Here is a 17,213-nt window from a genome sequence, read left to right as displayed (position 1 = left end):
CATTAAAATGAGCAAGCAGGTAAAAGACAGTAAGACCGAGAACACCTAGGGAAAAGAGGATGACGACCCTAAAAGATGACTTTCCGTATAATTGCTGTTCTTTCTCCTGGTCACATCTGTCATTGATTTTTATCTGGAGGATTCCTCAGGACTGCATTATGACTCCAGCAGAGCAAACATAAACAGGAGAGCGATTCCGGGGCTGGCTGGGACGCACCGAAGCTTAAAAGGCCAAAGCGTCTTTTCATGTAGTCCAGCTAGCCTTTGCGCTACTGCCCAAGATCTTTCACTTGACTTAAGGGGATTTTGAATGGATCTGGGAAGTCTGACGTGCTACGTTTCCTCACCAGTACAGCTGCCGAGATCCAAGGTACAGTTATTGGACCGATGGGTGAGTAAATCAGAGTCTCAGTTTAGGAATAATGATGCTATGGCAGAAACATAACACTACTTTACTTTTCTGACGTTCAGCAAAAAAAGAAAAAAGAAAAAGAAGGACACTGATGTTGTGCTCAGTTATAGACAAATAAACTGGAAGGAAGTGACTAATTTCCTGGACCAAGTCCTAAGTTAGGAAGAAGGGAAAAACAACACTGGTAATAGGATTTGCTGAGAGAGAAACACTAAGCGAGAGCTCTGCCTGTTCTATATCAGGAGCCAGTGCTGATGCCAAATGAACAGCTTTGTTAGTGCTCCAGTTATGAGACGAACTGGGGGCCCAGTGTTCAAGCAAGGTGGCGTGTCATGAATACTGAATGGACGGCTACAAAGCGCCTTATCCTCCAGGATACGCTGGTGTTAAAGGACAGACAAGACCAGGCTGTGCTCTCTATAAGCTTTGTCCTCAAAGAGATCTGTAGCTATTTAGCTTGCAAATGACTAATTCTGCAAAAAATAAAAGAGGGCGCAAAGTACACGGAGTTCGAGTGTGTTTGTGTGTGTGTGAGAATGAGAAAAAGAGTTTCATATTGCGCCCTCAGGACCCTAAACACACAATTTATGTCTATATGTCTCATTCAATCTTAATTGTAGAGAGGTTTGCGTCTCAAATGAATCTGACGCCTCCCTGGAGTACATAACATTAATCAACAAGCTTACTTATGAGGCGCTATCCACACCGTTAAACCCCCACCGGCTAATGACGACTCTGCAAGAGTAAATTAAGCAATATGGAAATCTATACAGCCCACAGCTTGTGAACTGTACCCCGCATATTATCGGTGGTTTAGTCAAGACATTGATTTTATATGTCGGCACATGACATGGAGCTGATTGTGTAACCACACACTGAACTGCACGGTTTTAGTACTGAATGAATGAGTGCTTTAATTAAGACCTGAGAAAGCTGCAGTCAATTTAATTCAGGGAGCGGTGAGAATTACAACCACACCACCAGTAAAGCCATTGACTAAATCCACTGACTGATTCCTCAGAAGCTCATGCTGAGGAAAAACAGGATCTGGTTTTAAATCAAAGTCTATTGGATTTTGTTAATAAATCTGTCATTTAAACACTACAAAGGTCTTTTTTAAGCTCCAGGCACGTCAAGTCTAACAGCCCATTATTTATATTTACGGTAGTCTATCTGCAACAAGTGGTATGTGTAGGGTTGTTCTTAAAGGGATAGTTCACCCAAAAATTAAATTTTTGCCATTGGTTACTCAAACCTTCATGTTGTTCCAAAGCAGTATATCACATCACAGTATATGGAACACAAAACCAAAAATTAGAATTTACAAGCTACTATTTTACATAGAATTAAAGTGACTGGTGATTTACAATAAATAAATAAAACATTTTACATTATATCCTAAATCACACAAATTTATAAAAGACAGCTTTATGTGAGGTACAAACCAAAATTTAAGGAAGCTGCTAACTGCTGCATCAAGATCATTGAGATGAATCAATTCAATTCATGAATGAATCAATCATTCATACCAACTGATTCACTGAAAACATTCAGCTTGAATGAGTGGCTTGCAAAACATTACAACTTCTGTGATGAATGCTTACAAGCAGAACTATGATGGACATCAAAATGTATAGTGAATGATGACTTAAATGATGGGTTAAACTGAATGATGGCTGTTCTTCACATAAAAACTATACTTTCTAACAATATTTACCATATATTATATATATATCCATTATTTTTTTAATTGATTATGGGCCAAATTGCAAACAAATTGCAATTAAAGTCATATTGCAAGACTGAAGGGGCGGTCACTGCACTTTTTGTTCCATTGACTTCCATTCATATGCATGCAAATGCGTCATAATGGAAATGCAAGCTCATGCAAATGATTTTGCATTTCGCTGCATTCCAAAGTTCAAGTTTGGTGAACTCTGACCTGCGAATTTGCATCAGTCACTGCGTGACCTCTCTGTACAGAAAAAAAAATGGAGGAAGCACTAATTTTAGCCGTAGCGTAGCATCCTATTTTATATGACATCTTTAAAAGATTATATAAAAAGAAGCTGCATAGTTCGCAGTGTCAATGGAGACAGGAACAGATGGAACATTTGAATGCGGACTGTCACAGGGAGCCTGTGACCTAAGACTAAAAGGACTTTTATTTTGAAAGAACTGCTGAAGTACTTGTACCCCCATAAACAGTTTACACCAATATACACACACAATCTACATGCCGGCAAATTAACATCCTATACTAGATGTGTGGTTATTTTTCTGTTTAGGTGGTGTGATAGGCTCTCTGCTTAGTTCCATGTTTTTATATAATTTTCTTTTCTTTTGTTGGTTGTTTGTTTTGTCTCAATGCTAAATGTTTTGTTTTGTTATATGATTTAACCTTCAAAGAAACCACACCAAACTCTTTTACAAATGTTAACAGTTTATTTCCTCGGTAACAAACTAACATGTACACATAAAATACTGTTATACTCACATTGTGGGTCACCTCTCTACTGGCAAACCCATGTGCAGCTACGGCTGCCATTTTAAAGCTGCTTATTGCCCAATTGGAAGGGCACTTTCATTGTCAGTGACATCGCAGGGGGAAATCAGGGAAACTATCATTTCTCAGACATTTTTCTTTGTAATGTGGAGACAAAATTTTGTAATTAATAATGTGATGCATAGGTTGCATGTTAATACCATTTATTTAATATATTTGTATAGTTTTATCTTGCTTTAAAATTATCATTTATTTATACATGGTATGTTCCTGAAGTGGGAGGAGCCTAACGCTATAAAAGGGCTCCTGGTAGCCATTTTTCAGGAGAGTGTTTGGAGTGTGTTTGGAGTGTGGGTTCACTCCTTGTATTTTTGGGCCTGAATATTGGCATAGCCAGAATACATGTGAAACTTATGAATTTATATTTATATTTATTTTGCTTTATTTTTTGTTACTGTATACATTTTTGCTTGGGAATCACTTTTGCACCAAAATAAACACACTGGATTGAAAATTCTTCTCCATCATTGATTTTACACCTTCACCGACGGTACACCCTAACACAGACATTTTATAATTTTTTATTGCTTAGTGCGTAGGCTATATATTCATAGAGAGAGAGAGAGAGAGAGAGAGAGACAGAGAGCACAATATAATAAGACGCTTTCGACGCCGTCGCAAAAGACACATTACAAGCACATCAGAATACATGTGATAACAGGGGAAACTTTGATGCCTGATGTTAAATACTGCTCCTGCCCATATTTGTAGCGATGTCCGAAAAAATGTTGCACGTTGAAAGTCTAGTGTGACCACCACTTTATGTATTCGGATATGATTTTTAATTAACAATGAAAACATAATGAAAAAAATTTATGCATTTCCAAAAAGGTTATTTTTGCTAATGACAACCAAAAAACAACAAAAAAAAAGCACTTCTGGTTTTGAGCATTACTGGAAACAAAGTGGTCTATTGCATAACTCAAAGCATTTTCAAGTATCATTATGTCATTTTTGCCAACATGGCATAAAGCTGCAGTAAACCATAAACCAAAGTCTCAGCTGCATCCTTTATACTCCATTTAGTGCTAAGTGAGATCTTCATATAACTTTAGATTATAAACATTGATCATCAATATCCATCACTATGCAGTGCATTAGCAAGGCAGTTTTTCAATGCCGTCTCTCACACACAAACTGAACGTATGTTTCTCATTGATACCAAGACCACATGCATGCGAAAGGTCAACTATATTCTGAACGTGGTTTTTGTGTGTGGGTGTATATATGCAAATGCTCACGCACAGTATGGCTTTGTTAGTAACAATGAGAAAACGTCCTTTTCTGCCATATCCCACATGCCTCATTGCTTCCTCCTACAGTCTGAGCCCCTTCTTTAGTGTGATAGCAAGCGAATGAACAAAAGACAGAGTCTATTTATATCTCTCCCCACCAAGCCCTTCTTGGCGGTTGCCTGCAGTTAATCATTATTCATAATGCGGGGGAAGCGTCACCTTCACTATGTCACGTAACACTAAGTGCTGGAAGCATCTAAGAGTTCTGTGTTCATCACCATTTGTCACATCTGAACGCCTGCATCTATAAATACACATGGCATCTATGCATGTGCCACTCACTTTGACCCTTCCACAATGTCCCCAGGCTTGACTCATCTCTGCTGCCTTTGTAACAACACCATGCTATATCATGCAACAACACCATGCTATATCATGCAACAAATGTCACACAATTACAGCACAGAGAATGCGGAATCAGACACAGTAAATGGCACAGTGTTACAATGCTATCCAGGGTCTGACTCAAGTGACATGACAAGTGTCACCCTGAACTGCAAAATCAGAGGTCGGCAACCTTGGGCACATGTGCCAACATTGGCACGCAAAGATGGGAGAGAGAGTGGGTGCGGGATCGGGAAAGGTCTGCGAGCCGGGACTTGAACTCAGGATGCCAAAGCACAACAGCGCTACATGTCAACGCGCTGGCCACGAGGCTAGACGTGGGAGTTCATATCCTATTTTTGATTAAATAAATGGCTGCATTGAAATATTACAAATTAATATAAATATTTAAACAACAGATCTATTTTAACTTAATTTATTTTTTTAAATATAAAGTGCAATTTATTCCTGTGATGACAAAGCTGAATTTTCAGCTGCCATTACTCATCTTCAGCGTCAATCGTCAAATGAGAAATAATATTAATGTGTTGGTTTGGTGGTCAGGAAACATTTCTTCTTAATAATTAGAAACACTTATATTTTAATATAATATCAACTCTTGTAATATGCTCTGTAGCATTGACTAGCACGCATATTAAGCTGTTAACCTAAATTATTAATTCTATTATTCTGCATGGCCATATACATCCCTTAATCCTACCCCATACTAAACATAACTACTACCTTACTAACTACTAATAAGCAACATAATATAAGTTTGAGGCAAAGGCCAGAGTTATTAGTTAGTTAATAGCGAGAATTAGACTTTAAGTTAAAGTATGACGAAAAATAACTAGATTATCTAGCAGTTGTCACTCCATGACTTGTCGACTTTCATGACCCAGTGTTTTCACATATGTATTCGTATGCATCGACTGTAGTAAGTGTAAGGCAAGGTGATTTTTTTCTTAAAGTGAAACCATGCCGAATGGATTTATAGGTCACATAAATAAAGACCAAGAACAGTGTGGGAAATGGTGTATCACCGACCCTTTTAGATTATGAGGTCTTGAGATAAGACAAGAGCACTCTGATAAACGAGAGCGCTTGAAGTGAATTGGGAGCCCCTGCTGGGAGGCCGGTGGACTGATCAAACTAAAGATTAGAGCTGTTATGATCTACTCTGCTCTCTGACTCCCTATGAGGCACAAATGGGGAAATATTAGCTGAGACAAAGCACATGTGCTCCAGACACAGACAGGGCAGTCAACAACGGTACAGTCTAGAGTATACGCCCCCTTCACGATTCCAGTAAACAATGTTTGGGGTGAAGGAAGAGGAAAGGTGTGATTTCACAAGAATCCTGCTAAAGCTCACTGTAAGCATTTGGGTGTAACTGCTCTGGCCTCATGAGAACTGCAGAGCTTCCTGCGCAAGATGGAAATGGATGCCAGTTCGCTGCTCTCCAGGAATGCAAAAGGTGAGTCTGTTATGCTTTTATTTTTCAGGGCTCTTAATTGTCTGTGACCCTTCATCAACTCAGGAAGAAATAAACTGTTCTTGGCAGCCCAGTTGTCCGAGATGCTGGCGCTTTTGAATGTTAACATTCAATTAACCTTCTGTCGAGAAACGGATGAGCATGCTTAATGATGGGGCTGTTTCCAGCTTCTCACCGCACTGGACATCATCTCCAAAACCTGCAGGTATTTAGCAATAATTAATCAGACAAGCTCCCTGTGCCCAAAGTACATCTAATATTCCCTCATGAACAATGTGGAGGATTTCACACTTGCACTTATCTAAATCCTCAAATCGAGATATTTTTCTACTTGCCTTCTCTCCTTTGTGAATATCGGTCACAGATGTTGCGGCCGTTCACCGTGGAGAGTTTAGTGTTCCCTGGTATGTGTCTTGTTAATCTCATGAGTCTTCAGAGCTTTCAAACTTTCCTTTCTTTTGCACTGAAATTTCCTTTCGTCCAAACGATTTCCTCCCCCAAGTTTGATACACATGTAACATTTGCCATTTTCTTCCCCTTTCCACTAAGACTAGATCCTACATAAAAGACAAAAAATATATTAACTCTTTATCAAGAAAGGTCAGATGGACACAAGGGACTTTTTTCAAAAGGAAAGCAAAGTAGTAAGTCAAGTCAAACATGAGGTCATGGAACGTTTCGTCTTCTAGTCTGATGTCTGGTTCTAGGCAACAACTTTTCCCTAATTTAAGTTTCCATGCAAAAAAAATATGAACTGGGAAAGGCCTTTGTGTGCTGAAGGGAGCTAAGTGATTTTCTTCACAGAGGAGTTCCAACTACAGAGTGCACATGTGTTTCCAATAAAAGAGTCCGGTTTGAGTCCAAGGTTGGGCCCCCTCACCACTTTGAAAAAGAATCTGCGAAGGCACCATGGGCCAGCGACAAACGGAAAAAAAAGAACAGAAGAAGTTATATCCTTATGCTTGCTTGCTTTTGTTCACCAAAAAATAAAAACTTAGTCATGATTTATTCACCCTCTTGTCGTTCGAAACCAGTATGGACTTTGGAACACAAAAGAAGATATTTTAAAGAATGTTGGTGTGACGAGTGGGGCGGGGCCGAGAGACGTGGGAACAGAGCGAGGCCGGTGGAGTGATTGGAGATGAGCAACACCTGCTTAACCCACTGGTCTCGAGTCCCACGGAGGAGATGGAAGGATATAAAACAGGAGCGACAACAGTGAAGGACGAGAGAGGACCAGGCCTGGGCTTTTAGTTGTGTTTGCTTTTTATTTGTGTTTTATGTTTATTTTGAGCATTAAAGTTTCATTTTGATTGTCCGCCAGTTCCCGCCTCCTCCTTCCCATAGTTATGGAGTTTTTATCGTTACAGTGGCTCACTCACTGGTGGTGGAGTGGCAGAATTGTCGTTTCCCACGCAGGAGATCCAGGTTCGATTCCCAGCAAAACACAAACTAAAACCCAGGCCTGGTCCTCTCTCGTCCTTCACTGTCGTCACTCAAGTTTTATATCCTTCCATCTCCTCCATGGGACTTGAGACCGGTGGGTCGAGCAGGTGTCGCTCATCTCCAATCACTCCACCGGCCTCGCTCTGTTCCCACGTCTCTCGGCCCCGCCCCACTCATCACAGTTGGTAACTAAACAGTTTAGATGACTATTGACTTCTATTGTATGGACAGAATAAAGAAAAAAATTACACAGAATAAAGAAAATCATTTAGCTTTGGACTGATGGACTGTAATGAGGGCAAGCAAATTATGACAATTAAAATTTTTGGATGAAACACCAATTACATTACACTTATGATGTTAGAAGTTGCTTTCAAAAATGTCAATTTGTAGACAACGAATCTTATTAAGACTCTGCCTGCAACAATTGCAGTGCTCAAAAGTGGAAACTGTTCAAAGCTGAAGGCCTATCAAGCTCTAGAGGAGTAATTTAACCTCCCAATAGAGGCAGCACCTAACAACTGCTCTCTCTGTTGGTAAGTGTCAGCCTCTTCCCCTCTCAAACTCTCTGTTGCTCAAGGGGCCGCACCAGGGGTGCACATGTAATGGAGCTGTGTCTTGGATCACAGTGCAGAAGAATGCTTGGGGAACATTGTATATACAGTGGAGGAGAGTGTGATTCTCTGCCCTGGCTTTGATGTCTGGGGCTGTAGAGCAGTGCTGGTGTGTTCTCTTTGCAGTGCTATATAAAGAGAATGGGAGATTGTAACTTTCTGCAGGTGAGAGTCTTCATCTGTGAAAATCCTGTGGGGCAGAGTGGTGCCTATCAGACTAAGACTATATGTCTCCTGCACAAATTTACCAATTCAGACACATCAAAAGAATCATCCGGGGAGGCTTAGAGCTGAACCATTAATAGATTTATATTGACGTCCTAGGCTTTATACAAGAATGAGGAATGTATGCGGTAACCGAATGAAATGTCTTAAAGGAATAGTTCAAACAAAATAAATATTCTGTAATCGCTTATTTGCCTTTATGTTGTTCCAAACCCATAGAAATTCTGAAGAATAAGCTTGTTGCTCTTTTAAACTTTAAAAAGCATTATAAATTTAACATTGCAAGTTTCATTTCAATATTCTCCAAAGCCATTTGATAGGTTTTTGGGACAAACAAAGTGTAATGTTGTAAAACCAGATCAGTCTGGTGCGTGAATGAATCATTGAGAATGATTCTGTAAACTGAATCAACAGATGCACTGAAAAGACCTTGTTCAAAATAATGACTAAATCAATCGTCAGCTGTTAAGAAGCAGATCTAGGCCAGCTTTTAAGATTTTCAGTGAACAACTTTTCTTCAATGGCAATTTTAGTCTATTTCTTACACAAGGAAATCAAATGGCTTCAAAAGATACTGAATAAAGTGCACAACTCGTGTATTGTGTCATTTTGAAGCTTGACAGTCCCATTATTCAAACTTTTGCATTCCACAGAAGCAAGCAAGTCATACATGAAGATGTGTAAAAGATGACAGAATTTACATTTATGAGTAACTGAACCTTTAAGAAAGACTCTTTGGGGAATGTGTTTGTGCTGTGTGTGTTCCTTTGGAGCGTACAAATGAAATGAAGAGAAAAGAGAGGAGATAAGTTGGCAAAAAAAATATAAGGTGATCAGTTTGATTTCATGGTCTTGGGAAAAGAAGGGGAAAAGTGAGAAAAGGTGATGCAGGGCAAGAAAGATGACTGGTTGTTCTTGTGGAAATGGTCTACCTATCTTGGTCAGGTATTGGGAGCGGAACATGCTCCCTCCCACGTCTGCCAAGCAGTGCCCGAGGCTCAGAGCAGCCTCCGATTGGAGCACCTCATCTCCACATGGGTGCTTTGATGTACGCGCACAAGGCAGCCCATGTCATTGCGTTTGAAAGCTCTCGTTTTCCGCGACACTGACACACAGGTTGCGTTGCTCCTGGCGTTCCAGGTGCTGCCATGTGTTAATCTTAGAGGCCTGGTTCCGCATCAAGCTTCCCTTCTTACGCGAACCGGCTTTGAAAAGCTGTCTGATCAAACCACTGCTTAACAACCCACATATCACTGGGAGCCTTCGTAACTACCGCCGCCATAACTTTTACCGCCCCGATTCTGTTATCTGCGACAGCAGGTGAAGAGCTGGAAGATAACGCTGACATCCTCGCAAGGACGTTAACAGCAAATCCCGTTAAGCAAAATAAATGTTGGAACGCAGCAGCAAAAGAAAAACTTGAAATGAAGAATTATTTCTCTAAGTCCTTTCGGGCTGTATTCGGGTAATAACAAATGCGCCCGGCAACATGAGGAGTCAGACACTAAAGTAATGAAATCACATTTGCTTGCACTGGCAGATTCCCAAATGATTATCCACAGTCATACCTCATCACACAGCAAGGTCTGTATTTCATGGTGATAGATGCACTGCGTGTGAAAGCCTCTGCAGCCTAATGCATCTGTAGATTTGAATTCAGTACATCATCTGGAGATCATCAGAAAATTCCATGTGTCTGTTTAGATGATATATATCTAAATAACTCCTGTATTTGAGGTCTTAAAAATGTTGATGTCTGCAGCCACCTGCAAAAGTACACAGCAGTACTGGACATGTGCTGGAGGAATCAAACTCCGTCTAGTTGGGCCCTGAGGGCAACAAGGCCATCTGAGCAGATTTCATTGTCTGCTGTGACAGCACCCTACCGGACCATCAGGGACTTAAGATTATTTCTGCTGTTGGCCTTAAACAATATCACACAAATAAAATATCCCATTCAGATGTGAAGCATCATGTCCTGGGAATTTTTGGAAAAAGCTTGAAAAAGGGAAAAGCAATATTTAGACTTTCTGGAAACGCTCGAACCCAAGAATAGCTGCAGACTAGGCCAGCTAAAGTGAAGGGCTGAAAAGATGTTAAGACAACGGTCTCTCGTTTGGACTATAAATCAGCGAGATGCATCCAACTTTAAATCTTGCTGCGTCTGATGTAACAAATATAAACCTGTAAAACTGGAGTAAAAATGGATCCAAAAAAGATAAATATACTGCATGCAGCAAGTCCTTAAAAGTTAAGCTGTGAAAAAATTACTGTGTACAAGTCTCACCGCTGACATTATTCTCACAAAAATGAGATGGTTTTATGGTACATTGCTTTTGTACAGGCCTGAGGGCCAGCAATTACCAGAGCTCATGGTAAAACTGCACCAAAAGTAACAATTTACCCACATATAATCAAATCATAATTTTCTAATAAAGGCCAATGTGTTTATCTAGTTGAGTTTACGCTCTCTACAGACACCCTATAGTGATCTTAGTTAGAGCTTATTAACTGTGCAAAATCTCAGAAGTGAGTGTAAACACATATAGCTAACAAGTGTTTAATATTTTAAAGTAAATAAATTAAATAACAATAATGATGATATATTTTTTATTAACATTAAATAATAAATTACCATTGAATTATAACCCTCCAAAAACACTTCAAAACTTGAATTATTATAAATGTACATGGGACCCTTTTATATGGTTAGTAAAAATATGCCTCTAAGTAGGTTAAGAAATGCTCCCTAATAATCATTGTAAATATCAATCTGTATAAAGATGTTCACTGGTGACATAATCACAAATTCTGCCAAGGAACTTTGCTAGATGTACTAAACTTCTTTTTTGTATCTTTGTGGTTTTACAGGCATCCTAGTTAAGCCCTTTAGACCACAGAGGATGTACTAAACCACCTGTCCATCTGAGGGAGCTGTGTATGATGCATCTGGCAGACATTTTTATCCAAAGAATCTTACGTTGCACTTAAGCTATACATTTTATCCATTCCTGCATTCTCTAGAATCTCATGACCTTGTTGTTGCTAGTGTTGCATGCATTAAATACTGGCTACAGCTTTGAGCACCAACCTGTGCAACTTTTACGGAGTTCTGAGTGGCACCTCCAGCGTGATATTCAACCTTGAATTTCTTGACTATCTCTTCAAACCTAAAGTACAAAAGAGATAGACAGAAATTAAAATAAGATTATATAATGAAAAAAAAAAACTATGAATGCAAGCAGAATTAAAAACATTTAATGACACTGAAACAAGGGTGTTTTATTTTTAACACAGGCCTTGTCCAGGGTACAATCACAAGATCACCCAGTGGAGATGCATCGAGAACAGGAAACCTCAGACACTGTAAACAGGAAATAGGGGACTTGAAGCCTTGTGCCGCAGGGCAGTGAGCCTTCTGAGAAAGTGTGCGTGTACTGTACTTCTGCATGCTTCTCTCAGTGTGTAGAGACGTGCACACAAACACACACAAAAGACCCACACAAAGGCAACAAACGACCTGCCCCAAGTCTGGACATTATTACTGAGAAAAGCATCCACTACAAACCTGTATGTGCAACAGATTTGAACAGCATGCAAAGAGTCACTGAAGGACGTGACCTCCCATGGCCTCTGCAATCCAAACACAAGCATCAAAACCACACACACACACACACACAGTTCCTCTCCACACAACACCGATGTCTGAAGCTGATATCTGCTAACAGCTAACGCTCACGTGCACACATGTGCTCATGTAAACAAAAGATGAAGTGTTTGAAGAATATTTATCCAATGTTCAAGAACCATCTGACATGATGACAAACACTGTTACACTGATATTAAACAATATTTCCATGCAGTCAATTCAGGGGCAGCTCTTGCTAAGAGAAGTAAGACTCTTAACTGAACATTTTGATTAAAAATTCCAGGTAAATTTGTAAAAAATGCTGACAGATTTCCACAGTACCCACAGTAACATGCTGCCACATACATTAACATATGTGGCCTTTTAAAAGCTATTAAGAATAAAACCTGAAAGAAAATTCAGAAACACTTTAGCACAGGACCAATTCTCATTATTAACTATCTGGTTATTAGCACGGCTATTACTAACATATTGGCTGTTTATTAATACTTATAAAACGTATATTCTGCATGACCATATTCCACATCCCTAATCCTACCAATGAGTTTGAGGCAAAAGTCATAGTTAATGTCTTGTCAATGGCTACAATTGGACCTTTAAAAAAATGTAATCGTAAATTCTAGTATTTAAGATACCATGGAGTTAAAAAGTGCAATATAGAAAAATGGTTTCACCAACTATAATGATAAAAGAAACAAAATGATTTGTCACATTAACAATAAAATTGATTAAAAACGGCTTATCAAGTTTGTGTTCATATTAAATGGAAGTTGTGTTCGTGTGGATGCTTTATAACTCGTTTAACATTTCTTGAGTGCAGTGCTGTTGTGGTTGGTTGCCAAAGCATTGCTATGTTGTTGCTAGGGTGTTGTGGGTGGTCGCTTAGTGGCATGAGTCAAACAAAGCTGGTCACAAAGTCTCAATGATATTCAGAAAATATATGTGGTGAGATATGGAATTTTTTAACCATTTATTGGCTGGGTCATTCCGTTTAGGTAAAAAAAAAAAAAAAGGAAGTCAAATTGGCTAGATAAGTAATACGAATAGCATATCTTTCCTCAACTCAAATTTGAAGTATTATTAATTTTTGTACAATAACAACTTCATTAACTTTCTTTCTTAAAGTAGCAATATATATTTTCTTCCATATTGTGATGCACAAAGTGTGACAAAGGAGAAAAATGTAGGACGAGGACTTCAATTAAATTCATGGGTTGTGGATTGGACTTTGAGACATGGCCGATGTAATCAAAAGTGAATGTCTTGAATTCATCAACAGAGAGAAGTCAGAAATTTCCACCTGAAGAGTAATATCAACCTTCATAAGGTCAAACATTCTTAACAATGAAACATGAATGAATGGTTCAAAATGAGATCTTGCAAAAGATCTTTGGTTAAAAGATTGGTTAAAACGAACCCAATACTTAAAGCTGGCCATTAATAATCATTAATAAGTATATTTATCTTGCTGGAATCGCTATCATTAACAAGGTCTAGTTGTTTCAACACATACTAGGCAAGATGGGTAACCTTAAATAGGTGTGGCTCTCAATGACCCAATTCGTGTTCCCATGAAGTCAGAGCAAAGTGATGACAGAACTGATGCACCGAGCCCACAGAGACACAAGCGGACAAAAGCAGCGCTGCACAGTGCATCGTGAAAAGCTTATGTTCCATTAGAAGAGTGGCCTTCGGGCACTGAATGGGCCACCCCTGGCTCCCAGCACTTCCTCTGGGAGTAGGGTCAGCTCTCCCATGGATCTGTCACTCCTCTTGTGGCACTGTCAGAGGGGAAAAGCCCATCAAGCAACACTTCATATCCAGCCAAGGAGCAGGAAGAAGCAGCGGGGGGCCGGCTTCAGCGTGGAGGGATCTCACATAACTACACATTTAAGTACTTCCTTTAGCAACAGGAGCTCTGCACACTTGGCAACAAAAGGCTCAGGCTGGAGATGGCTGGCATGTTGAGGCTCTTCAAGATGCTGGCCGACAACAAATGCACCGGTTTCTCACTCCAGCTTGTCTTCAGCCTTTTGAAGCTTTTGTAAACAGTGGAGTGACACCTCCTGAGAACATAATCACGTGCATCTTCCTCGTGTGTGCCTGTGAGAGATGCCTCTTAAAGGGACAGCCCACCTAAAAATGAAAACCGTCTTAATCACACTTTTATATAATTCTGTTTTTTATTGACTTGAAACAAAGTCCAAGCTGATCTTTTCTAGAACATCAAAGAGCCAAAAGCATCAAAAGAGTCATCAATATGACTTGATTTGTAGAGTACACAATAGGTTTGTGTAAATAACAGATCAATATATTGGTCATTATAGGTCACAAAAGTTTTACCATTGCAAAGCTCTGAAACATACATTGATTAATAATTCATAATTATTACTTATTCATTAATAATTTATTTGGTTGTTTTATGCCAAGTAAGCACCTACTGCCATTTATTATGATAAAATAGAGTAAAATGTCCTTAAAAATGTATTAAAATATTTAAATTAAACTACTGGACATATTTAAAAAGGAGATAAAGATACACAAAGATCAAATCTATGTAAAAATTTCAGGTGCACTTAAAGATTTTTATGATTTTTTCTTTTTTGACACTTTAAATCTACACTACCATTCAAAAGGTTTTATAAAGACATTAATAATTAGGATGTATTAAATTCAACAAGAGACAAAGACATTTACAAAGTTAGCAAAGATTTCTATTACAAATAAATGTTCCTTTGAACTTTCAATTCTTTAAAGAAAAAAAAATCAGTTTCCACAACTATTAAGCAACACAATTGTTTTAACATTAATAATTATAATAAATTTTTAATGAGCAGCAAAATCAGCATATTCTAATTATTTCTGAAGGATCATATGATACTGAAAACTGGAGTTTTTTGATATTATGATTTTACTGTATTACTAATCAAATAAATGCAGCCTTGGAGAGCATGAAAGACTTCTTTCAGATATTTTTTTTTTTACTTTACCACAAAAGTTGTCTGAACTACAAAAACAATGCTTGGTGACATCATGATGCAGATCACTATAGTTTCTTGCATGTCTTATTTTAAAATATTATTATGTCACCGTACCTCACAGACAGTTAACTTGCAAAATTCAAATATGAAGCAAGACGTGTCTCACTTTTCTTTTTTTGGAGCCATTATAAGTCACCATCCACTTTCACTGTAATGAAAAGAGACTCTCAAACAGTCTCCTTAACATCTCATTTTGTGTTTCATGGAAAAAAAGATGATTCATGTCTGTAATGAACTATCCCTTTAAACCTTTGGTGCATCAAGAATAATGGAAAAACTAACAAAATGTTAATCATTTGACAGAAGAGAGCCAAATGGAGATTTCTGTTCTGCACTGCACACACAGTTCACTGAAGTTTACTTAACCATGCTGTCCGTTTACAAACATCTTGGTATCAGGTAGTAACAATTAAAGCGTTTTTCCAACATTCCTGTGCAGCCCGGGTCAGGGCTGAGTGCAGAGGCCGTCAGCGCCCCCTGTCTGGAGCACGGGACCCTGAACTCTTCATAGCGTGGGAACAATATACACACTTCCTCGGCCTACAGAAAAAAAATACTAACCATTCTGACCGCAGTGCGTAGGACTGAGCTAAGCAAGTCAAACCACGAGCATACGCACACACAAACACATTACCCTTTACACACAAGAAAAAAACTCTTGCACTTTGTGCCCAGTGCTTCACTGGAGAACACATCTTAGTTCTGGCCTGAAATGGGTGAGGAGAACAACTCTGGATGGGAGATTTGCCACAGTGCCTCAGTGTAGGGTTACAGAGCGCGCACACACACACACACACGCGCCCCTCAGAGAAAAACTGAACACACATGCACTCAGAAAACTCACAATAAGAATAATAAAAGAGGTAAGGAACATACACGTGAGCATTATTGATTGAAAAAGGCGCTATTCAGAACTGTTTACTACCTCAGCAAAGAAAAAAAGCAGTCTACTTCACAGCGAGAGGCAGCAGCACCGATGCTCAATATTGACGGCGGTTTTATTTACTGTATAGTAGCTTGACTGGAAGCAGTTGATGTGGCTACATAGGCAATTCACACAAACAAACATTGAGCCTGCGGAGAGAGGCAGGGACTGTTCATCAGTGACCACAGGCAAACACTGCTCTACACACAGCCTTGTGTCTAGCTACTCCACGAACACCATCAAAGCAGCACTCCAGTCAGATTGTGGAAAACACAATCAATTGTGAGAAGCCTCTTATTTCAGAAATGTAAATTGTTCGGCTGTAGAGTGGTGACAGGGAGTAAGTGGTATAGTGGGAGGTGGTGTCAATCAACGGACGGAAATGGGTTTGAAGTTAGATATAGTCGCAACTAGGAGAAAATATTACACTAAAAGTACAGAATATATATGGTTCCTTGCCTTATTTAGACAATTATGTGGTACTTTTAAAGTGTCAACAGAATTTTTTTGGGGGGGTGGGGGTGGGGGGGTATACTATGCCTAAAAAAGCCATCTATATGGACAAACTGACAATAGAAATGCTATTAGCTACTTTTTTTTTTAAACAATATTAATTTTATTATACATCATATATGTGACCCTGGTCCACAAAAACAGTCATATGGGTCAATTTTTTGAAAAAGATTTATACATCATATGACTGTAAAAAAAACATAGGCCTTTGATCGGTAAGTCATGTCAAATTATTTTGTTACATTATTTTTACTCCTCAAAACAAGTTGAGCAATTTCAACTTTTAATAAGTTTTGAGTTTCAACTAGATTTTTTTCATGGAGTTTAATATTTCAGTTCAAATTACTTCTATAACCAAGTTGATTATGCTAAATATCAGTTTGCAGACTTTCTTTTTAAAATGAAATAGGAATTTAAAATTATTTTTTTTTATTTTAACAGTGTACAAATCTTTTTTTAAATCGTAAATTAATTGTTTAAAAAAAAAAAAACATTTGTATTAACCAAATTGAAAAACATCGTACACGTAACTATAAAGTGTTTAAGAAATATAACCCACAGAATCAATGATGGCTCTTAAGCATGGCTGGGCAGCAAACCATTTTATTTAAGTGAAGCATGAGGACCACATTTTTCCTTTTATTAATTTTTTTGTGAGCACCAAATGTTCACTTATGAAGAGAGGGGGCACAGTGAGGAATGTCA

At 38.7% G+C, this 17,213-nt stretch overlaps 1 protein-coding gene across 2 annotated transcripts in view; it reads right to left on the bottom strand.

Annotated features, from left to right (window-relative positions):
* Positions 1-17,213, bottom strand: part of adka (adenosine kinase a) — a 147,048-nt gene that overhangs the window by 106,600 nt on the left and 23,235 nt on the right. For both annotated transcript variants that reach the window (XM_059566268.1, XM_059566269.1), the window contains exon 4: positions 11,472-11,550. In XM_059566268.1, the coding sequence (XP_059422251.1) occupies positions 11,472-11,550 (79 nt within the window). The remainder of the gene's footprint in view (positions 1-11,471; positions 11,551-17,213) is intronic.

Source organism: Carassius carassius, chromosome 14, assembly GCF_963082965.1.
Source record: "Carassius carassius chromosome 14, fCarCar2.1, whole genome shotgun sequence".
Lineage (NCBI taxonomy): Eukaryota > Metazoa > Chordata > Actinopteri > Cypriniformes > Cyprinidae > Carassius > Carassius carassius.
Note: the sequence above shows the minus strand (reverse complement) of the source record. Positions and strands in the feature narration are given on the sequence as shown.